This window comes from Mustelus asterias, chromosome 10, assembly GCF_964213995.1.
Source record: "Mustelus asterias chromosome 10, sMusAst1.hap1.1, whole genome shotgun sequence".
NCBI classification, from domain to species: domain Eukaryota; kingdom Metazoa; phylum Chordata; class Chondrichthyes; order Carcharhiniformes; family Triakidae; genus Mustelus; species Mustelus asterias.
This window is the reverse complement of record NC_135810.1, coordinates 91,882,817-91,904,123: the sequence shown is the minus strand read 5'-3', so window position 1 is coordinate 91,904,123 and position 21,307 is coordinate 91,882,817. Positions and strand designations below refer to the sequence as shown.

The window sequence follows — 21,307 nt, the reverse complement described above, 5'->3', positions numbered from 1 at the left end:
TTCATCAGTCTTCCCCAGGGATGGCTGTGCTGTTCCATCTGTTTTGCTGCTGGGATTGGAAGTCCCAACAGAAATAGAACAGTACAGCACAGTACAGGCCCTTCAGCCCTCGATGTTGTGCCGAGCTTTGTCCGAAACCAAGATCAAGCTATCCCACTCCCTATCATTCTGGTGTGCTCCATGTGCCTATCCAATAACCGCTTGAAATTTCCTAAAGTGTCCGACTCCACTATCAAAGCAGGCAGTCTATTCCACACCCCAACCACTCTCTGAGTAAAGAACCTTCCTCGGACATCCTTCCTGTATCTCCCACCATGAACCTTATAGTTATGCCCCCTAGTAATAGCTACATCCATCCGAGGAAATCAATTCCAGCCTCGGGTCACTGTCTGCGTGGAGTTTGCACGTTCTCCCCATGTCTGTGCGGGTTTTCTCTGGGTGCTCCAGTTTCCTCCCACACTCCAAAGATATGCAGGTTAGATGGATTGGCCATGCTAAATTCACAGGGTAAGAGGGGTAGGGTCTGGGTGAGATGCTCTTCCAGAGGGTCAGTGCAGATTCAATGGGCTGAATGGCCTGTTTCTGCACTGTCAGGATTCTATGGTTCTAAGTGCCAATCCCCTTATCCTTTAAAGTTCTTTTTCAAACTTTTAATTGTTGCTCTGTTAAAAGCTGTGATAGATTTTGCTTCCGCCACTATTTCTGACAATACATTCTAACCTTCTGCTGAGAACAATTCTCCCAATATCTCTCTTCATGAAGCCTAACCTGTAAACATAATTCAATCCAGAATCTGCAGAAATATCATAGGTCAAAGTGCATATAAATCTTTGTGAAGTGTAGAGAGTTAGCTTTCTGCTTTTGTGTACCAATTTGCTTCTCATTTTCAGCCTACATGGCTGGTTAGCAGCAATGTGAAAAAGCAAGCCAAATGTCTAAGTATATCCCTGTCAGCACACAGCCTCTCCATTGGAAAGTCCTCAGTTGTGTCTCTGTGTGGTGACACATAGCAACTGGGTCCCTCACGGTCCTAAGTTAAAGCTTCAGAGGAACTCGGAGGAGATTTGCTCCCAGACATGCAGTGAAATGCAAACATCAGCACTTGGACTTGGGCCCAATGGTCTGTTTTTGTGTCATAATCTCTCTGTAAATAAAAGCGGTTCCGTCCAACACTGCTTACAACATTCAACCAGGTTATCTCAGGACAGAGACCAGGAACAACAATCCTAATCACCTGCTCATCCAACTTCATTGCCTATTCCTTCATTCATCTATTTAGCTTGTTCTTAAATGTAGTCATAACCTCTATTTTAACCACTAACTTCAACAGCTGGGATTGCCAAACTCTGTTCTAATTGCCAGAGTTCCCCCTCACATGATCTGGAAGCACTCCACCCTTTCAGACAAGTTTTATCTCCACACCCATATGTGGTTTTTATAACAAATAAAAATGTTGACAGGAAATGAATTTTTAAAAAAATTTCAGTGCTCCTATGATTTTGTTTGCTGCTGGGTTGTTCAATAGATTCATCTTTGCCCTGGATTGTGAAGGGATTGGGCGGGGGGGGGGCGGTTGTGTGTGTGGTGGTGGAGAGGGTGGGCACGGTAGCACAGTGGTTAGCACTGCTGCTTCACAGCTCCAGGGACCTGGGTTCAATTCCTGGCTTGGGTCACTGTGTGTGGAGTTTGCACATTCTCCTCGTGTCTGCGTGGGTTTCCTCCAGGTGCTCCGGTTTCCTCCCACAGTCCAAAGATGTGCGGGTGAGGTTGATTGGCCATGCTAAAATTGCCCCTTAGTGTCCTGAGGTGCGTAGGTTGGAGGGATTAGTGGGTAAATATGTAGGGATATGGGAGTAGGGCCTGGGTGGGATTGTGGTCGGTGCAGACTCGATGGGCCAAATGGCCTCTTTCTGCACTGTAGGGTTTCTATGATTTCTATGATTATATCAAATCAAATCTATAATCCTCTATAAAATCTCCTGTTTTTAGCCGGGATTGTGAAGAGATTATGATAATCATGGGGTGGAGGAGGAGGTTGATAGGGTTCTTTGTAGAGGATTATATAATCCTTTCCTTGTCTTGCATTCCTGAATAAAGTCTGATTGCCTGGGCCTGTCAGCCCAGAGTAAACAAACCCCCAGCGCACTAACCGCCACAACCGCCAGGCAGCGCCTCGAGCCCAGCCGAATGGCTCCGTCCCTCTCTCGTTGATTGACAGTGCACAAACCAATCGCGGCTGAACGTCCGGCCAGCCGCGCCCTCGCGCTGGATCAATGGGGCGGGGCGGGGGAGGGGCGAAGGGGTTGTATCTCCCTCCCTCCCTCCCCAGGCAGGACATTGCCCTGGAATGACCGACGTTGCATTGGAATCTGCCAGTCGGTGACATTCGGAAACATCTGTCCAGCGCGCGATCCGGCCTTGTCCCAGCAGCAGCAGCTCCGGGGGCGGGAGGCGAAGACACTGTCAGGCAGGTCCACTTGACAAATTGCGCAGTCACCAGAGGTAAACAAACCCGGGAACGAACGGAGCAAAGAACTTGTTATAAAGGCAAAAAATACCGCGGATGCTGGGGTCTGAAAACTCAAACAGAAAATGCTGGACGAGCTCTGCATAATCTGTGGAGGCAGAACACGGTGGGTGGCACAGTGGTTAGCACTGCTGCCTCACAGCGCCAGGGACTTGGGTTCGATTCCCGGCTTGGGGTCACTGTCTGTGTGGAGTTTGCACGTTCTCCCCGTGTCTGTGTAGGTTTTTTCTGGGTGCTCTTGATTTCCTCCCACAGTCTGAAAGACGTGCTGATTTGGCCATGCTGAATTCTCCCTCAGTGTACCTGAATAGGTGCCGCCACAGTGTGGCAACTAAGAGATTTTCACAGTTACTTCATTGCATTAGTGCATTGCATTTATTGCATTCATTGCAATAAGTAGGCTTGTGACACTAATAAATAAACTTAAGCACAGAGCCAACATTTTCTGTTGTTCAGCATTTTTTTGTTTTTGAAGTGTTACTAACTGCTATATTTTTTGCATTGATTGAATATTGTTTTTTTGAAAGAGGAGAAAACTTTCTGGCCACCGCACTTCTTGATAGATATTAATAACTTGGCTGCACAGGGCACAGTTTCAAAATGTGCAGCTGCCACAAAAATGAGAAGCATTGTGAGCTGTGAGGGGAATAGTGCTGCATTCTGATGGAAAGGGCAGATGACAGTGCAGAGAAGTTTGAAGTGATCCATTTTTGAGCCTTTGCAAAGCAAGTCTGGCAAAAGGTGCAATGGTCTTTGTGAGGTTCATCGGCCCGAGCAGCTCTGTAACACAGGAGGCTGTCCTCAGCACACGTAAAATTGCAGCTGCAGAACCATCAGCTCGGTGAAAGATACTCTGGTCTGCCTGAAACTTGTTGGTTTTCCAGTGCAAAGAGCTATTGATGACCAACTGAGTTGTAGTCCAACAGAAGGGTCGAGAACCAGAGGGCACAGATTTAAGGTGATTGGCAAAAGAACCAAAGGTGACATGAGGAAAAATGTTTTTCCGGAGTGAGTGTTTAGGATCTGGAATGCATCGCCTGAGAGAGTCATGGAGGCAGATTTAACCATGGCTTTCAAAAGAGGATTGGATAAATGCCTTTTTAAAAATGTATAGTTTCATGGGACATAGGCTTTGCTGACATGATTGACATTGTTGCTCATCCCTAATTTCCCTTGAGCTGAGTGGCTTGCTAAGACATATCAGAGAACGCTTAGAGGTTAACCACATTTCTTTGGGGTCACATAGCCCAAACTAGCTAAGGACATTAGTGAACCACAAGAGTTTTACAATAGCCAATGATAGTTTAATGGTCACTATTCTGAGAATTGCATTCAATTCCAGATTTTTCTAAAAATTGAATTTACATTCCGCCAGCATGTCTAGAGAAAATAAATTGCAGAGAGAAGATAGGAGGGGAGTGGGACCAGTTAAATTGCTCTTGCATAGAGTTGGCATGGATTCAATGGGCTAAACATCATTCCCCTGTGCCATAACATTTTGTAATTCTATGATAACTACCTGTGTATTATACATGTTTTCTAATTACCTGTAAACAAGGGAAGAAAATCACCAAATATTACAAACCTGAAATTAAACATATTAAAAATATAGAAAATATACAGCAGGCCACCTATCAATTGCAAAGCAAAAGAATTGTAACCAGCCAAAGGAAAGGGTTGTAGTGCAGTGGGGGGCAACCTATGGCCTAGGAGCCACATGCGGCCTATCTGGGTTCTGAATGTGGTCCATGAAACATTGTGTTGACCATTGCCACATTCCACTGATTTCCATACAAGTAGCTTTTTTACTACTGGTAAGACTGAAGTTATAGACACCTAATGCAAGGACAAGTGAAGTGAGGTGCATGATGATTGGCTGAGAGAGTTGTGCCCTCCCTCTGGGTTCAATGTATATATATATTTTTGTTTTTACCATTTGAAGTTGATGACAGTTCTACTGACATATGAATGATTAAACATTTTCTATAACTCATTATGAAATACAGCACGGTGGCACAGTGGTTAGCACTGCTATCTCACAGCACCAGGGACCCGGGTTCAATTCCCGGCTTGGGTCACTGTCTATGCGGAGTCTGCACGTTCTCCCCGAGTCTGCGTGGGCTTCCTCTGGGTGCCCCGGTTTCCTCTCTCAGTCCGAAAGGCAAGCTGGGTTAGGTGTATTGCTAAATTCTCCCTCCGTGTACCCGAACAGGTGCCGGAGTGTGGCGACTAGGGGATTTTCACTTCATTGCAGCGTTAATGTAAGCTTACTTGTGACAAAATAAATAAACTTTAAACTTAATCCTATTCATAGGGTCATGGTTAGTGCACAAGCTATGACTGTAACACTACATTCTGCACTCTCTCATTTCCTTCTCTATGAACGGTATGTTTTGGCTGTATAGCGCGCAAGAAACAATAATTTTCACTATATGTTAATACATGTGACAATAATAAATCAAATCAAAATCAAATCAAGCCTGATTTCAATCTTGTGGCCTATGGAATGAAGGAGAGCCACTCATGCTGCCCACTTACTAGCCTAGGTTGCCCATCACTGCTTTAGAGAGAGATAGAACAGTAGGATTTTCATATTTAAACACTCTGTTTTGTCCAGGATTATTTGGAGTCCATTTAAAGACATTCCTGAAAATTGAATTAGATAGGAAAAAAGATAGGTCCCCACTAGGAATTTGCTTTGCTGGATGCTGGTTTTTCATTCAAGAAATGACCAGCTGAAAATCACCCTGATGGGTTGAAGGGCCGTATTTCTGTCCAGTAAATTTCTGTAGTTTCATATATTAATAATCTTTCTGTTGTGTCTTTTATCAGAATACTGATGAACGGTAAATACTTGACAACTCATGACTTTTTCTGTTTGTAGATTCTAGTTGGCCTGTGACGTATTTTCAGAATTTTGTGTTTATTAGTGTTTCTGATTTAGGATTAAGGGATAGGAAAAATATGTTTTATATTTTTAGGTTTTACATTAGTTGGCTATTTTAAGTGCACTTTACCATATTTGTTCTGCCACCTCGTTCTTGTACAGAGTAAGCATGCTTCATTTATTTGATTGCTGGGAATAAATTTCACAAACCTTCCATGAACATAATAAACTTGTAAAATTGTGCAGAGGGAAGGAACTAAATATTTCAGTCAAGAAAATCAGTACTGTGTAAAAATTAGGTTCATGGTTATATTCAAACTGCAGATTTCTAGAGATTTCTTAAGCTTTGAAATTTACATATTTGTTAGGAAATTTGAATAAAACATTCAAGGATTTTTTGATTTGTTATTAAACCAAATAGGCAATAGTTTTCTCTTCCACTGTCAACCTGTGATAATACTAAACATAAATTACAAAATTCATATAAACTTCATTTTGAAATGGAGGTGCGTGAGAGAATGTTTATTTCTAACTTTTTTTTTTAGTTTTGGACTCGACGTTGGCTAAGTGGTAGTATTTTCTCCTCAATTAGGTAACCCTGGGTTTAAGCTCCACTCCACAGAGTTCGACGCATAATTGAATCTGACACTTTACTTCAACCTGAGTTAGTGCAACACTTTCAGAGTTTCAACATTCAGATGAGAAATTGCACAAGAACAATTCTGCCATCTTAAGTGATTGTAATAGATTCCATAGCACTACTTGAAGAAGCTGAGTTCTGACTAACATATATCCCTCAACTAATACCACTAAAGAAACAAATTACTTGGTCATCCATCACTTTGCTATTTGTGTTTAAATGAGTTGTAGTGTTTCCCTGCATTACAGTGGTGATACACCATTAAAGAGCTTAATTGGCTGTGAAGTACTTTAGGACCTCTGAGATCATGAAAGATGCACTACAAAACAAAAGTTGATTCTTTCTAAGGGGGAGGATATTACTGCTGGGGATAGGAACATTTCAAATTTGAATATTTCCCACTATTTTTAATGCTGCCCAAGATACCTCCTTATTGTGTTCAACTTTGCTCTTCAATGGTTCACAGCTGCATCTTTATGATTCTTCATTATACAGCAGACTTGTGAGCAAAGTTAGAGCTCATGGAACAAAAGGGACAGTAACAACATGGATACAAAATTGGCTGAGTGACACAAAGATAGGAAACAGAGTAGCAGTGAACAGTTTTAGAATCCCTATAGATGGAGGCCATTTGGTCCATTGACAATGCACCGACAACAATCCCACCCAGGCTCTATCCCCATAACCCCATGTATTTACCCTGCTAGTCCCCCTGACATTAAGGGTCAATTTAGCACGGCCAATCAACCTAACCTGCACATCTTTGGAATTTGGGAGGAAACCAGAGCATTTGGATGAAACCCAAACAGACACGGGGAGAACATGCAAACCCCACATAGTCACCTAAGGCCGGAATCGAACCCAGGTCCCTGGCGCTGTGAGGCAGCAATGCCAAGCACTGTTCCACTATTTATCTGACTGGAACAAGGTTTATAGTCGCGTTCCCCAGTGGAAGCTGTTGGAATCCCTGCTCTTCCTGATACATATTAATGACCTAGACCTCGGTGTATAGGGCACAATTCAAAATTTATGGATGATACAAAACTTGGAACCATTGTGAACTGTGAGGAGCATAATTTAGAATTTCAAAAAGGCATTGACAAGTTGGTGGAATAGGTGGGAGATGAAATTTAATGCAGAGAAGTATGAAGTGATTCATTTTGGAAGGAAGAGCACTGAGAAGTAATAAAAAATAAAGGCTTCAATTATAAAGGTGGTGCAGGAGTAGAGGGACCTGGGTCTATATATCCATGTAACATTGAAAGTGGCAATACAGGTCGACATGTTTAATAAAGTACACAACAGCCTGGGCTTTATAAAGAGGGACAAAGTGTAGAAAAGCAAGGAAGTTAGGTTAATGTGCATAGAGCACTGGTTTGGCCACAAATGGAGTATTGCATTCAGTTCTGGGTGCCACACTTTAGGGAAGATGTAAAGGTATCAGAGTGGATGCAGAAAAGATTTGTGAGAATTGTTCTGGGATAAGGGATTTCATTTGCATCAAAAGATTTGAAGGAGTTAGGATTCTTCTCCTTGGAGTAGTGAAGGTTGAGATTTGATAGAGCTATGCAAAATGATGAGGGATCTGGGCAGAGTAGACAGGGGATAAACTGTTCCCATCGGTCGATTCAGAAGGCACAGATTTGAGGTGAGTGGCAAAAAAGCAATGGTGACTTGAGGAAATGCTTTTACACACAGCAAGTGATAAGGGCCAGGTACGCACTGCCTAAGAGTGGTGGAGGCAGGTTCGGTCAAGGTATTTAGGATGGTTCAGGACTATTATCTGAAAAGGAAAATGTGTGGGGCTCCTCGGAGAAGGAGGGAAATGGGCAATAAGTGAATTGCTTCTTCAGAGGGCCAGCACCAACATGATTGGCTGGATGGCCTCATTCTATATAATCATTCGATATTTTACTCTATCATTGAATCCTACAGTGCAGAAGGAGGCCATTCGGCCCATAGAGTCTGCACTGACCACAATCCCACCCAGGCGTATTCCCATAACCCCTTGCATTTACCCTACTTCGTCCCCCTGACACTAAGGGGCAATTTAGCATGGCCAATCCAGCTAACCTGCACATCTTTGGACAGTGGGAAGAAATCGGAGCATCCGGAGGAAACCTACACAGACACGGGGAGAATGTGCAAACTCCACACAGACAGTGACCCAAGCTGAGAATTGAACCCGGGTCCCTGGCGCTGTGAGGCAGCAGTGCTAACCACTAACCTCCCCCTTTTCTGTCCTCTTTCTCCTCTGATATTTTCCCATAATTTAGCTAAATTGTTTATTTCTGTTCCAACAACTTTATTGATCCTCTACCTTTCTGGACTTTCCCCACCCTTCCCATTATCGTTTAGATACTCATAATCATTCAACCAGGGCTATTATTCTTCTAGACTAAACTGGTTCAGACCCAGAGTGGTTTCATTTGAATAGAAACACATCTTTTCATAAAATGGGCTTTTGGGCTCAGCAGTTGGGGTCAGACAGTTGAAGCCAGAAAGAAGTATGCCGATAAAGGAAGTGCAACTCAGCAGCTGCAGTAACATAGTTATCACCCGCCCTAGTCTCTGCCTGGAAGAAGAAGTAAAGTTTCTTTGTGGTAATGAGATTCCTTTGGAAGGGTGGAACACATGTTTAGTTGGCGCATGACTCTCGTGAGGTTCCTTTGCCAGCTGTAAAAAATAGACTGGACTGGGTCAACATTCCAGTTTAAAACCTGGAATAAGATAAAAATTATAGGAACATGAGTCAGCCATTCAACCCATCACCAAACTTGCAACACCATTCAATAAGATCGTGGCTAACCTGACTGCAACCTTAACTCCACTTTCCTGCCTGTCCCAATAACCCTTGACTCCCTTATTGATCAAAAATCTGTCTAAGCAGGCTTTATTCATTTTGTTTGAACATTTTCTCCCTTGAACATGGGAGCTGTTTTCTGAAAACAAAAAGAATATGTTCAAGCCTTGAGCCTTTCTTTGATTTATCCAGGAGCTTGGGGAGCTGTTACTTTCTCATGTTAATGCCTTAGCCAGTCAGAGTCAACTTGCCAACCAATCAGCAGCCTCTTTCGCCTGCTGTATAAATTGTGATTGTTTGAAATTTGGTATTCTTGTGTTTGTTCCCCCCCCCCCGCAGAGTGTTTTGTGGCAGCAGACATGGTCCACCATTGGATTATTCAGTCCTACCGCTGTCAATGGGTTTTCCTATTGATCATACCCTCTGCCACTTGGGAACTCATGGCGGGAGGGTGGGGAGGGGGGTGGGGTGGGGTGGCTGAAAATTTTCAACCAACAGGTCTCTGTTTTCAGCAATAATTAAACATGATCAATATGGTTATTTCAATGTTGGATAACAGTTCTCAGTGCAGCAATGAATGTCTGTATGGCATTATCTAGACAGAACAAGGATGATTATCCCAGTGGTTAAAAATGTAGTTATTTGCACATTGTCTTTTGTCAGCAGTAATTATTTAGCTGAACATGACAATAAACAATAACAATAAACAAAACTGGAGCTAGACATACTGATTTTTTTTGTGTTCCACTTGATTAGTTCTAATTTAGGTTTAGTTTTCTTCTTAAGTCCACGCTATTTTGATAACAATGGTTTTCTTTGATTACTGTTTTACACACAGGGGCCTGCGCGTCTTCCACGAACAATGAAAAGGCTGTTTCTTGTTGAACCTGTTATTGCACTTTACGCCTTGTCTGGTTTGGTAAATTTTCTCTTAATTCAGCAGTATATTTATCGCAGGATATGGGAGAGGGAAACAAACAGCAGCTTCGTTGAGAATGAAAGTAATTCCTCCTGCCACCAGAACCACAGTGACCCTGTGTACATAAAACAACAGGTCAGTATCGGTAAATGATCTCCCATTAAGTTAATTTTTAAAGTGCAATTGTAAATCATTTTCTGGGTCATAGAAGTTGTTAACATTGTCATTGCAATAAGTGGTACCTTGTCTTTATAATTATAACTTTTTGAAACCATTTACTGTAGTTTGGATAAATCAATTCATATTTGATTAGAAAATGTGGAATTTGTAAAACAAAAAACAATTTAACTCTTACAATGCACAGGTATTTTTTAAAGTTTATTTATTAGTGTCACAAGTAGGCTTACATTAACAGCGCAATGAAGTTACTGTGAAAATCCCCCAGTCGCCACACTTCCTAACCTGTGATAGCAATGTGCATTTTTCAGCACTTTTAATGTAGCAGAACGCCACAAGGCACTTCACAGGAGTGATATCAAACAAAAGTTGACTTCAAGTCACATGAGGAGCTAATAGAAAAGGGAACATAATACAAATGTTGGAAATCTGATATATAAGCAGAAGGAACTGGAAGTACTCAACAGGCCAACATAGGTGAGGAGAGAGGAACTGAGTTAACATTACAGGTCTGTGATCTTTTCATCAGAATTAGAAAATGCTACAGATATCACAGGTTTTGAGCAAGTATACGTGCAGGGAAAGGCAGGGGCAGGAGGGGAGGAAGGAACCAACAGTCTGTAAAGGTGGAATAGGCAGGAGTGACTTACCGTCAACCATATTATGATAACTCCAGAAGACAGCTGTGAAGGAACTGTGCTTTTATTGCACTAAATGAAAATAAACATTGAGCACAAGCCTGTGGTGAACACAACTGCCGGAATTCTACCGCCCCGCCCGCCACGGAATCGGAGCGGGCAAGAGACAGACAATGGAAATGTCTGTTGACCTCGGATGGGATTTTCCGGTTTTGGCTCGAGCGAGGCTGCAAAATCCCACCCAACATGTCCCAACCAGGACTAAAAGGTTAATAGACCTTCTCAGAGTCTTGCTTTATACAGGACTCGGTATACAAGCTCCATCTGGTTGGATAATGACCAGTCCCCAAGGAGCTCGTATTCAGCAAGGTCAATTAATGATTCCCCATGCAGATTATGGGGGCTATCATACCCCTACCCCTCCGAGTCCGAGGGCTCTCCCTCACTCCTTGGGCACCAGTGCTCCCTTCGCTCTTTGGCCTGGAGGCTTTTTCTTATTTCATGCTCCACCTGGTCAGGCGGGGTATAATGTATTGGGTGAGTGCCTCTTTCTCGACGACCGATGAAGTATTATTTGAGGTGGTTCTTCCTCACCAATGGCTTCCAGTTGAACTTCTGCTGTTTCAGTCTCCATTTCAGAGTCGGAGCTCTTATATGGCGTTTTGGGGCCTCCCGTTGGTAGAGGTGTTTTGTCCTCCCTCCGTGTACTTGGGTCCTCTGGCTGCTTCTATTGACAGTTCCCGACGTTTTAGGTGGTCCACATTTTCTCTTCAGTTATAGAATGATGCCACATGTAATGATAAGTGTAGCCCCGGCCGAGTTACTGATGGGCAGGTGCCTATGGACTAGCCTAAGCCTTACATTCTCGAACCTAAATAGAAGAGTGGAAGAGAAGCAAGAAGCCCAAAAAAGGAGCCATGATAAAATAAAAGCAGATAGAGTCTTTGTACTGTGTCTCCAACTTTTATCATGTAGGACACTGGCCCTGTTTCAAAGAGAATTGTTCCTGGTGTCCATTGAGTGCTGCCTCCAAACTTTCGCACTAAGACCATGTCTCCCTCCGAAAATACTCTATCTGCTTTTATTTTATCATGGCCCCTTTTTTGGGCTTCTTGCTTCTCTTCCACTCTTCTATTTAGGTTCGAGAATGTAAGGCTTAGGCTAGTCCATAGGCACCTGCCCATCAGTAACTCGGCCGGGGCTACACTTATCATTACATGTGGCATCGTTCTATAACTGAAGAGAAAATGTGCCATTTCTGGTCACCCTATTATAGAAATGATATTATTAAACTAGAAAGAGTGCAGAAAAGATTTACTAGGGTGCTACCGAAACTTGTTGGTTTGAGTTATAAGAAGAGGTTGGATAGACCGGGACTTTTTGCCCTGGAGCATAGGAGACTTAGGGGTGATCTGATAGGTATCTATAAAATAATGAGGGGCATAGATAAGGTAGATAGTCAATATCTTTTCCCAAAGATAGGGGAGTCTAAAACCAGAGGGCATAGATTTAAGGTGAGAGGGGAGAGATACAGTAGGGTCCAGAGAGGCAATTTTTTCACACACAGGGTGGTGAGCAAGCTGCCAGAGGTAGTAGTGGAGGCGGATACAATTTTGTCTTTTAAAAAGCATTTTTAGTTACATGGGTAAGATGGGTATAGAAGGATATGGGCCAAACGCAGGCAATTGGGACTAGCTTAGTGGTAAAAAAAGGATGGCATGGACAAGTTGGGCCAAATGCTGTAAACCTCTATGACTCTATGGTGTCTAAAGATCCCCTGGTCTGTTTTTCATTCCCCTTAAAAATATGGATAGCTCGTTCCGTTAGTCCATTCAGTGATGGGTGGTAAGAGGCTGTGCTGACATGTCGTATTCCATTTGTTTCCATAAATGTCTTAAATTCCCTACTGGTAAATGGGTTTTCCATCACTAAAGTGTCTGGGGATTCCATGGATACTAAAAGATTGTCGCAGTTTCACTATTTTGTTTTGCGATGTGGTGGAAATCATCCTGTGCACCCCCGTCCACTTAGAATGGGCATCGATTAACAATAAAAACATGGAGCCCATAAATTATCCTGCAAAATCTGGATGTATCCAAATCCATGGCTTTCCTGGCATTCCCAGGGATGTAAAGAGGCTACTGGTGGTGCCTTCTGGTTTTCCTGGCACATTCTACATGTTTTTACCATGTTCTCTATGTCACATCAATTCCAGGTCACCAGACATAGCTTCTCACTAACATCTTCATTTTTGATACACCTGGATGGCCATTATGACATTCTTGAAGGATGGGCCTTTGGACAGGACATGGGATAACTACCCAGGCTCCCCACAGGATAATGCCATCTTCTATGCTTAGTTCCGGGTATTTTGTCGCATACGGCTTCAAATCTTGTGCCGGACATTCTTGCATTCCTCCATTTAATATCATGTGGCTTAGTTTTGCCAATGTATGGTCGTTTCGAGTCCAAGTCTTTATTTGATTTTCCAAAATTGGCAGTGTCCATAAAATTTAATGTCATTGCTACTTTGTCCATTTTTGGTGGTGACGGAAAGCTTGTGGCCAAATGTAGATGACTCAGAGCATCTGCGTGGCGACTTATGTCCCTGGACTATGTTCCAGGGTATATTTATAAATGTCTAGTAATAGTGGCCATTGCTGTATTCAGGCTGACACTATAGGAGGGATCGTTTTGTGCTCGGGGGGGGGGGGGGGAAGGCCCAACAGAGGTTTGTGGTCTGTTACAATTGTAAAGTGTTGACTCCCCACATATTGATGGAATTTCTTCACCGCGAAGACCATTGCCACTCTTTTTCTATTTGTGCGTACCCTCTTTCCGCATTGGCTAATGTCCTTGAGGCATATGCAATCAGGTGCTCCATCCTGTTGTTCCATCGGTGCAATAGTACTGCACCTATTCTGTAAGGAGAGGCATCGCATGTTATGGCCAACGGCCTTTCCGGGTTGAAATGGGTCAACACATTGTCCGACTGCAGTTGGTGTTTTACCCTCTCAAAAGCATCCTCCTGTGGTTCTTTCCATGTCCACTTCTGATGCTTTTTCAACAACGTATTTTGGGGTGCCGGTAAGGTCTGATGAACTTTCATAATAATCTATCAGGCTAAGGAACGATTTTAATTCCGTCGTGTTCCTTGGTGTTGGAGCCTCTTTCATGGCTCTTACCTTCATCTGGATGTAGACTGTCTTTGTTGACCCTGTATCTGAGATATATTACCTTCCCTGCTTGGAAAAAGCATTTTTCTCTTTTTAGTGTGACCCTGGCTACCGAAAACCGCCGTAAGACTTCTGCTAAATTTTCATGGTGTTCCTTGACAATGGCTCCTATGATTAGAACATCGTCTAGGTGTCACTGCCACTCAAACTGCCACTCTGGGTATTCCCTGCAATATGCCTTCCATTACTCTTTGGAAGATGGCACATATGGCCAATGATACCCTGAATGGTAGGTGAGTGTATTCCTAGAAACCCTTATATGTGTTTACAGCAATGTACTTTCTTGATGACTCTTCTAGTTCTAACTGGAGGTATGCATGACTCGTATCCAGCTTTGAGAAAATCTGGCCTCTGGATAGCTTTGCATAGAGGTCATCTATTCGTGGCATTGGATATTTGTCTAAATGAGATGCTTTATTCACTGTCATCTTATAATCACCACAAAGGCGAATTGTGTTGTCCGGCTTTAACATTGGGACTACCTGGGGCCTGGCCTGTACCACTATCAACGGGAGTCGAACTGTTTGTTGCCCATATGTGACTGGAGTTGTGTGGTCCCTTCTACTTGTAGTGGCTCTCCTGTATAAGTTGCCAATCTTGCCTTGGTGTCCTTCAACTTGAGTGGAAAGACACCCAATCATAACCTTTTAGATTCACACTTCCCTACAGTAGATACGGCTGCCCCCGTGTCCACCTCCATATCCAATGGGTATCCATTCACTTGGAGCTGTATCTGCGTTGGGGCCATCTTTGGTGTGGTGGCGCAATTAGTAATGTTAGTTCCTCCTCTTCTGCCTAACTTATCTGGTACGTTCTGTTTTGAGGTGGGCTTTGTTCTTCGATATGGGCATTGCATGCTCTGTTCGCTTTGGTAACCTTGCTTGGGGTGGGCTCCCTGGCTGCATGTACAGTGCTGGTCGTTCCCTAAACTGTGGAACTCTCTTTGCCAGTGTTGGAATTTCCTGGTTTCTTTGCTTGCTTATTTTTCCTCACCTGAGGCCAGGTTTCATGACTATGTTCAACTGGGGACCTTGGTCTGCAGTTGGGGACTCGCCCGAGCCTGTGGACATTACCAACTTTGATCCTTGCAGCTCTTGGGCCCTGTTCTCTGCATTCCCCGAGCTAAGGCCAGCTCTATAGTTTTTCAAAATCTAGGTTTGGCTCTATCAAAAGCCTTCTTTGCATTGCTAGATCATTTATGCCGCACACTAAATGGTTTTTCAGCATTTCTGGTAATGCTGTGTCATATTTGCAATGCTCTGCCAGTTTTCTTAGTTGTGTCAGGAATTCCATCACTGGTTCCCCTGCAGATCTAATAGTTTTATTGAACCTGTATGGTTGCAAGATCACAGAAGGTTTAGGATCGTAATGATTTGCCACTATTTCTACTAACTCATCAAAGCTCTTAGACTCTGGTGTTTCCGGATACATCAGACTTTTTATAATACTGAATGTTGCAGCCCCACGCGCAGTCAACAAAATGACATTTACTGAGTATCTCCTTCTATTTCATTTGCCTGAATGAAGTACCTCATTCTCTCAGCTTATTGTGGCCAGTCCTCAATACCCGTGTCATATGGCTCCAATTTCCCAAAAAATGGCATTGCAAAACTGAATGATAGAGGCTTACCAGGATTTGGTGAGCAGGGTTGCCCAAACATTCCGTTTACCTTGTTGCCAATATAACAACTCCAGGAGAAGGCTGTGAAGGAATTGTGCTTTCATTGCACTAAATGAAAATAAACAATAACCATAAGCCTGTGGTGAACACAACAGGCCCTAACCGGGACTAAAATTTTAATGGACCCTCTCGGGGTCTTGCTTTATATATGGCTCGGTATACAAACTCTGCCTGGTTGGCTAATTACCGGTCCCCATGGAGCTCGTATTCAACGAGCCCAACTGGGAGGTCAATTAGTGATTCCCCATGCAGAGCATTGGGGGGGGGGGGGGGGGTTGTTATCACACAAATCATTACCAGGACTTTCTTCCCAAATGTTTCTGCTAAACTGCATGTGTATACAACTAAGTGGCACTGTGGAAAGTATCTCCCACATTCTGAAAGACGAGCTGGTTAGGTCCATTGACCCGAACAGGCGTAGGACTGTGGCGACTAGGGGAATTTCATGGTAACATCATTGCAGTGTTAATGTAAGCCTTACTTGTGACTAATAAATAAACTTTTAACTTTTATCTGTTTTAATACTGCATCTGTACATCTGCACAGGAAAATTTAAAGGCACCATGCATTAAAAAAAAACTGGCTGTGCATAAAAACAAAACTTTAAAGGAAACATTGGCAATGATTATGATCCGAAATTGTTGTGCTGAAATTTTGATCCGGCAGGCTGTAATGTGCCTAATCCCAAAGATGAGATGCTGTATCTCAAACTTCCATTGAGCTTCATTGGAACAGTGTAGGAAGCCATGGGTTGGGAGGTCAGGGTGGGAGAGGGGCAGAGAATTAAAATGGCAAGCAACTGGAAGCTCCACGTCACACTTGTGGATTGAACTGCAACAACTACAATATACTAAATTAAGAAAGAACTACAAGTGAATTGCTGTTTTACCAGGAAACTATTAGTGCAGGTAACCAAAATCTTGGTCAGAGTTAGGCTTTAAAGAAGAAGACTGAAAGGTTTAGGGAGGAAAATCCAGAGCTTGGGGCATAGGCACCTGACATGTGGTTGTCAGTGGCAGAGCAAAGAAAGCCGGTGATGTTTGAGAGGCCAAAACAGGCAGAACATAGTGATCATAGAACCATTTGGTCCATTGTAATAGTGCTCGGCCTTTTAAGAAGCAGTGTTACTTAGCCTCCCAAGTGACTTTTGTCCGTAATCCTGCATGTTTCTCACCATTAAGCGCCTATCCAACTCCCTATAAATTCTTTATGAAATTAATTTCCACAATGTTTTCCAGTAGAATGTCGCAGAGGGAAAAAAATCCTAATTTTACTTCAGGAGCTTCCAGTGATTTTGAATCAATGACCTTTGGTTATTGATCCACTCACCAGAAGTTCCCTATTTACTCTATAAAACCTTTCATCTTGTAAATCTATATTGGGCCTCCTTTTAACCTTTTCTGAACATTCCTAACTTTGCCAACCTCTTCTCATAAGTAAATCCTCTGATTCACCTCTATTTTGTATGTCCATATGTGTATATTTAAGGCTGAGACAGACAGATTTTTTGTTCTATTATATGGATGCTGGAGAGCATACAGGAAAGTGGAGTTCAGGCATAAGATCAGCCGTGATTATGTTGAATAGCGGAACAGGCTCAAGAGGCTTTGTGGTCTTCTCCTGCTCTTTTTTCTTATCATCGTATCCCAAGTAACGTGCTCGTTAACCACATTTTACATCTTTGCTGAAGTATGGTGCCCAGAATTGCCCACAACATCCCTGCTGATGCATAGCCAGTAATTTATATAGTTCTAGCACAAACTCTTTGCTTTTATATTTTATTCCTCGATTTATGAAAGCAAAATAACAGTTCTCCTTCCTTTATCTACCTGATCAACTTGCCCTGACAACTCAAGATTTGTATTTTGATTTGGAGGGTTACAATACTGGAGGAGATTACAGAGGTAGGATGGATTGAATTGGAAGGTTACAGTACTGGAGGAGATTACAGAGATAGGATGGATTGGATTGGAGGGTTACAGTACTGGAGAAGATTACAGAGGTAGGATGGATTGAATTGGAAGGTTACAGTACTGGAGGAGATTACAGAGGTAGGATGGGTTGGATTGGAGGGTTACAGTACTGGGGGTGATTGCAGAGGTAGGATGGGTTGAGGCCATGGAGGAATTTGCAGACAAGAGTAAGAATTTTAAAATCAAGGTGTTGTTTTAGGGAAGGTGATCTGCCATCCTCAGTCGGTTTAGCCTAGATATAATTCCAGACTCAGCAATGTGGTGGAATCAAAACTACTACAAAGACAAAAAAACTTTGAAACATATCTCTCTTTTCAGCAACAATAAAATATGAATGATTCATCGGTTTTTAATGTTGGATAACTATTCTTGATACAGCATTGTATGACCGGGATTCTCCAAAAAAAAATTAAGTGCCCAGTTGGCAGGAAAACGGGAGAGTTTTTTGGGCGTACTTACCTGAATGAATCTCCGGCACCCTGTGTATTACAAAGTGCCTCAGGAGATTCATGCCAGTAAGGCAGTAAAGTGGGGGGGAGGGGGTGGGGTGGGGTGGGGTGAGGGGGGGGGGGGGGGTACCTCATCCCGTTGGAGAGGTCAGCAGCATAGTGCTCAGCGGGCCACTGCACATGCGCCGATCTGTCAGTGGGGAGATTGGCACATGTGCGCTGGCTGCCCCATCGCTGGCATCTCGATGTTATCCTCGACGCCCCCCTCTCTGATTGCTGTCCAGCCCTCCCATGGCCAGCCCTGATCTCCCCCTCCCCAATAGTCTGCTCCGACCCGCACCCTCATGGCCAGCCCCATCTCTCTGCACCACCCTCCCCCCAAAGGCCAGCCCCATCTCCCTCCCCCACATGACCAGCCCTGATCGTCCTACTCCCTCCCGCCCCCACCGATCCCATTGCAGAGTACACAACAGTCCTTCCCCACCACCGATCGGACCCCAATAGGCTCCACCCCAGTAGGCCTCACCTCCACTAGGCCATGCGCCCTTGAGGATGGCCGGTAGACAGTGCCCTGGTGTCCCTTGGGCAGTCATGATGTGGAGATGCCGGCGTTGGACTCTGGTGAACACAGTAAGAAGTCTCAACACCAGGTTGCCCTTGGGCAGTGTCAGGGTGCCAGGCTGGCACTGGCAGGCTGGCATCGCTCAAGGAGAACCCCTCTGCCCCCGATCTCCCAGGGGGGCCTCAATGGCCTCTGACCCACCAGTGGAGTGAGCAAACCTGTTCCTCTTTGGTGGGGAACAGTTGTAAACTCCACTGGTAGGGACCTCTCCCGGCGCAGGGAGAGACACTAGCGGGCTCGGAAACTACTGTCCCAGGCCCGCTAATCATATAGAAATTGAGATTTGCATATGGTAATCAGCCCCATGCCAACTTCTGGCATGGGGATGATTATGTCTGAAAAATGGGCCTGGGAGACTCGCGATCGGCCGGACACCGGTCACAGTAAATGACCCCCCACTGAGCAGCGCAGCAGGCCGTGAGAATCCAGGTCAATGTCTCTATGGCATTACATTGACAGAACGAGGATTATTATCCCAATGGATGTTGGCGGTGAAACAATTAATGACAGTCCTGGTATAGAATGTCAAGAGGAGAAGTTCCATATTGCTTGTTGGAGCTGATCATTGCTGGCACAACTTGGAGTGAAAATTACTTGTCACTTATCAGCCCACGTCTCTGAGATCCAGTCTATTAACCCAAAACATGACCTGATACACAAAGTTATATTTACTTTAGAAAGCCCCAGTGTGAATAATACATCCTTTTGTTGATGATATTCTCACTAGAAATAAAATAGATTGCCACTAGGATGTCCTGATTATCCTGACTGATTAACAATAACACTGACAAACTATACATTTCAGGTTATAAGTATATATAAGCTTCTGAAGAAGTAAAATTGAACTGAAGCTAAAACAAACACATGGGTTTTATCAGTTTATCATATAAGGAAAGAAACTGCATTCGTGTGCTGGCTATCCAGGGACACCCACATACCGTGAAAGACTAAACAAAAATCTTCCTGCTTTAGATACGTTATGTAATTATAAGTTGATGGGGCTCCAATGAGACTGATCTCTGCATTATGTTTAATTTGGTGGAGTGATATTTCCCCCCAATATCATTAAGTTTATTTGAATTATTTTCACAATTACTGAAGTTATGTGCCAATTATGAAAGGTACGTTTTATATTTATATTTAGCTCAGAAATGAGTGCCATAAATTGTGAAATATCTGAAATATTGTTTTAAAGAAAGTTAGAGTTGTGATTTTCTTTGACTCTTTGTTTGCTTTTTTTTTTAGGTGGTCCAGGAAATATCATCTCACTTTTTTATGTACTTGACTTTGATTCAGTCCATTCCTGGTCTAATAGTTACCTTCATACTGGGCACATATAGCGATCACTATGGACGCAAACTATCTCTCCTCCTTCCTTCTGTAGGGGCTCTGCTTAATAGCCTGGGTACTTTAGCAGTGACCTATTTTTCTTGGCCCATTTATGTTATTTTTATACCTTCGACACTTAGTGCATGTTTTGGTGGCTTGGCAACTTTATTTGGGGGTGCTTTTGCATATGTAGCAGACGTAAGCTCGAGCAAGCAGAAAAATGTGCGCATGGCATTGCTGGACACGGTTTTTGGCATAGTTGGTGGCATAGGGGTGCTATCATCTGGATACTTGTTAAGAGCAGTTGGCTTTAATTGGCTGTTTTTGATCATCTCATTGATTAATTTTGTCAATATTATATATGTCATCTTTTTCCTTGAAGAAAGTATCCAGGTGTCAAGGGATGAACACGGCCAAGTATCAGGCTGTGACAAATTCAGAGAAATACTCTCTGGAATTTTAATCCTTTATACTAGTTCTAGTTTTAGAAAACGTGTCCTGATCGGTATGTTGTTGTTTGCTTTTTCGATCGTTGTACTTGCTGAAATTGGTACTTCAGGAATTATTACTCTTTATGAATTAAATACGCCTCTTTGTTGGAATGAAATTCTCATTGGCTATGGCTCTGCAGCTGGGTTAACTACGTTTCTGACAAGTTTTCTGGGAGTGATTCTATTTTCCCGCTACTTTCAAGACTCTCTTATAGTTCTTATTGGGATCTTGTCCTTTGCTGGAGGAATGATCATGACTATCTTTGCCACTACTACTCTGCTAATGTTTTTGGGTATGTTGAATTTTAATATTCATAAAATGAAATCTGACTGCAATTAAGAATTTACATAGTTAAATTAACTTGGGGGTATGGGGTGGCACAGTGGTTAGCACTGCTGCCTCACAGCGCCAGGGATCCGGGTTCGATTCCTGATTTGGGTCACTGTCTGTGTGGAGTTTGCACATTCTCCCTGTGTCTGCGTGGGTTTCCCCCGGGTGCTCCGGTTCCCCCCCCCCCCCCCCCCCCAACAGTCCAAAGACGTGCTGGTTAGGTGCATTGGCCATGTTAAATTCTCCCTCAGTGTACCCGAACAGGCGCCAGAGTGTGGCGACTGGAGGATTTTCACAGTAAGTTCATTGCAGTGTTAATGTAAGTCTTACTTGTGACTAATAAATAAACATTTATATAGGGGCGAAGTTTTGAACTTCATTAAAATGGTCCCACTCTATCATATCTCCCATTATTATTTAACAGCTTGTTAATAAAGTATGTCTGGATTTTAAGTAAACCTGCGATGTTATGAATGTTATTTGCAACCCTCTAGAGTGTTATTCATTGTAAATTGTTTGTTAAATATGTAAATATTTTAGCATCATGGTATCCATATCATTCAAAACAAATAGTTTTGCAAATGCTATACATTTCAACTTGAAA

General features: G+C 43.2%; 1 protein-coding gene across 3 annotated transcripts in view; it reads left to right on the top strand.

Moving 5' to 3' along the window:
* The first annotated feature begins 2,280 nt into the window (after positions 1 to 2,280).
* Positions 2,281 to 21,307, top strand: part of LOC144499766 (lysosomal proton-coupled steroid conjugate and bile acid symporter SLC46A3) — a 34,717-nt gene continuing 15,690 nt past the window's right edge. The window contains exons 1-3 of one of the 3 annotated variants that reach the window (XM_078222198.1): positions 2,281 to 2,502; positions 9,696 to 9,911; positions 19,798 to 20,665. In XM_078222198.1, the coding sequence (XP_078078324.1) occupies positions 9,720 to 9,911; positions 19,798 to 20,665 (1,060 nt within the window). In that variant the 5' untranslated portion in view covers positions 2,281 to 2,502; positions 9,696 to 9,719. The remainder of the gene's footprint in view (positions 2,503 to 9,695; positions 9,912 to 19,797; positions 20,666 to 21,307) is intronic. The other 2 variants (XM_078222201.1, XM_078222199.1) reach the window with 2 other exon arrangements.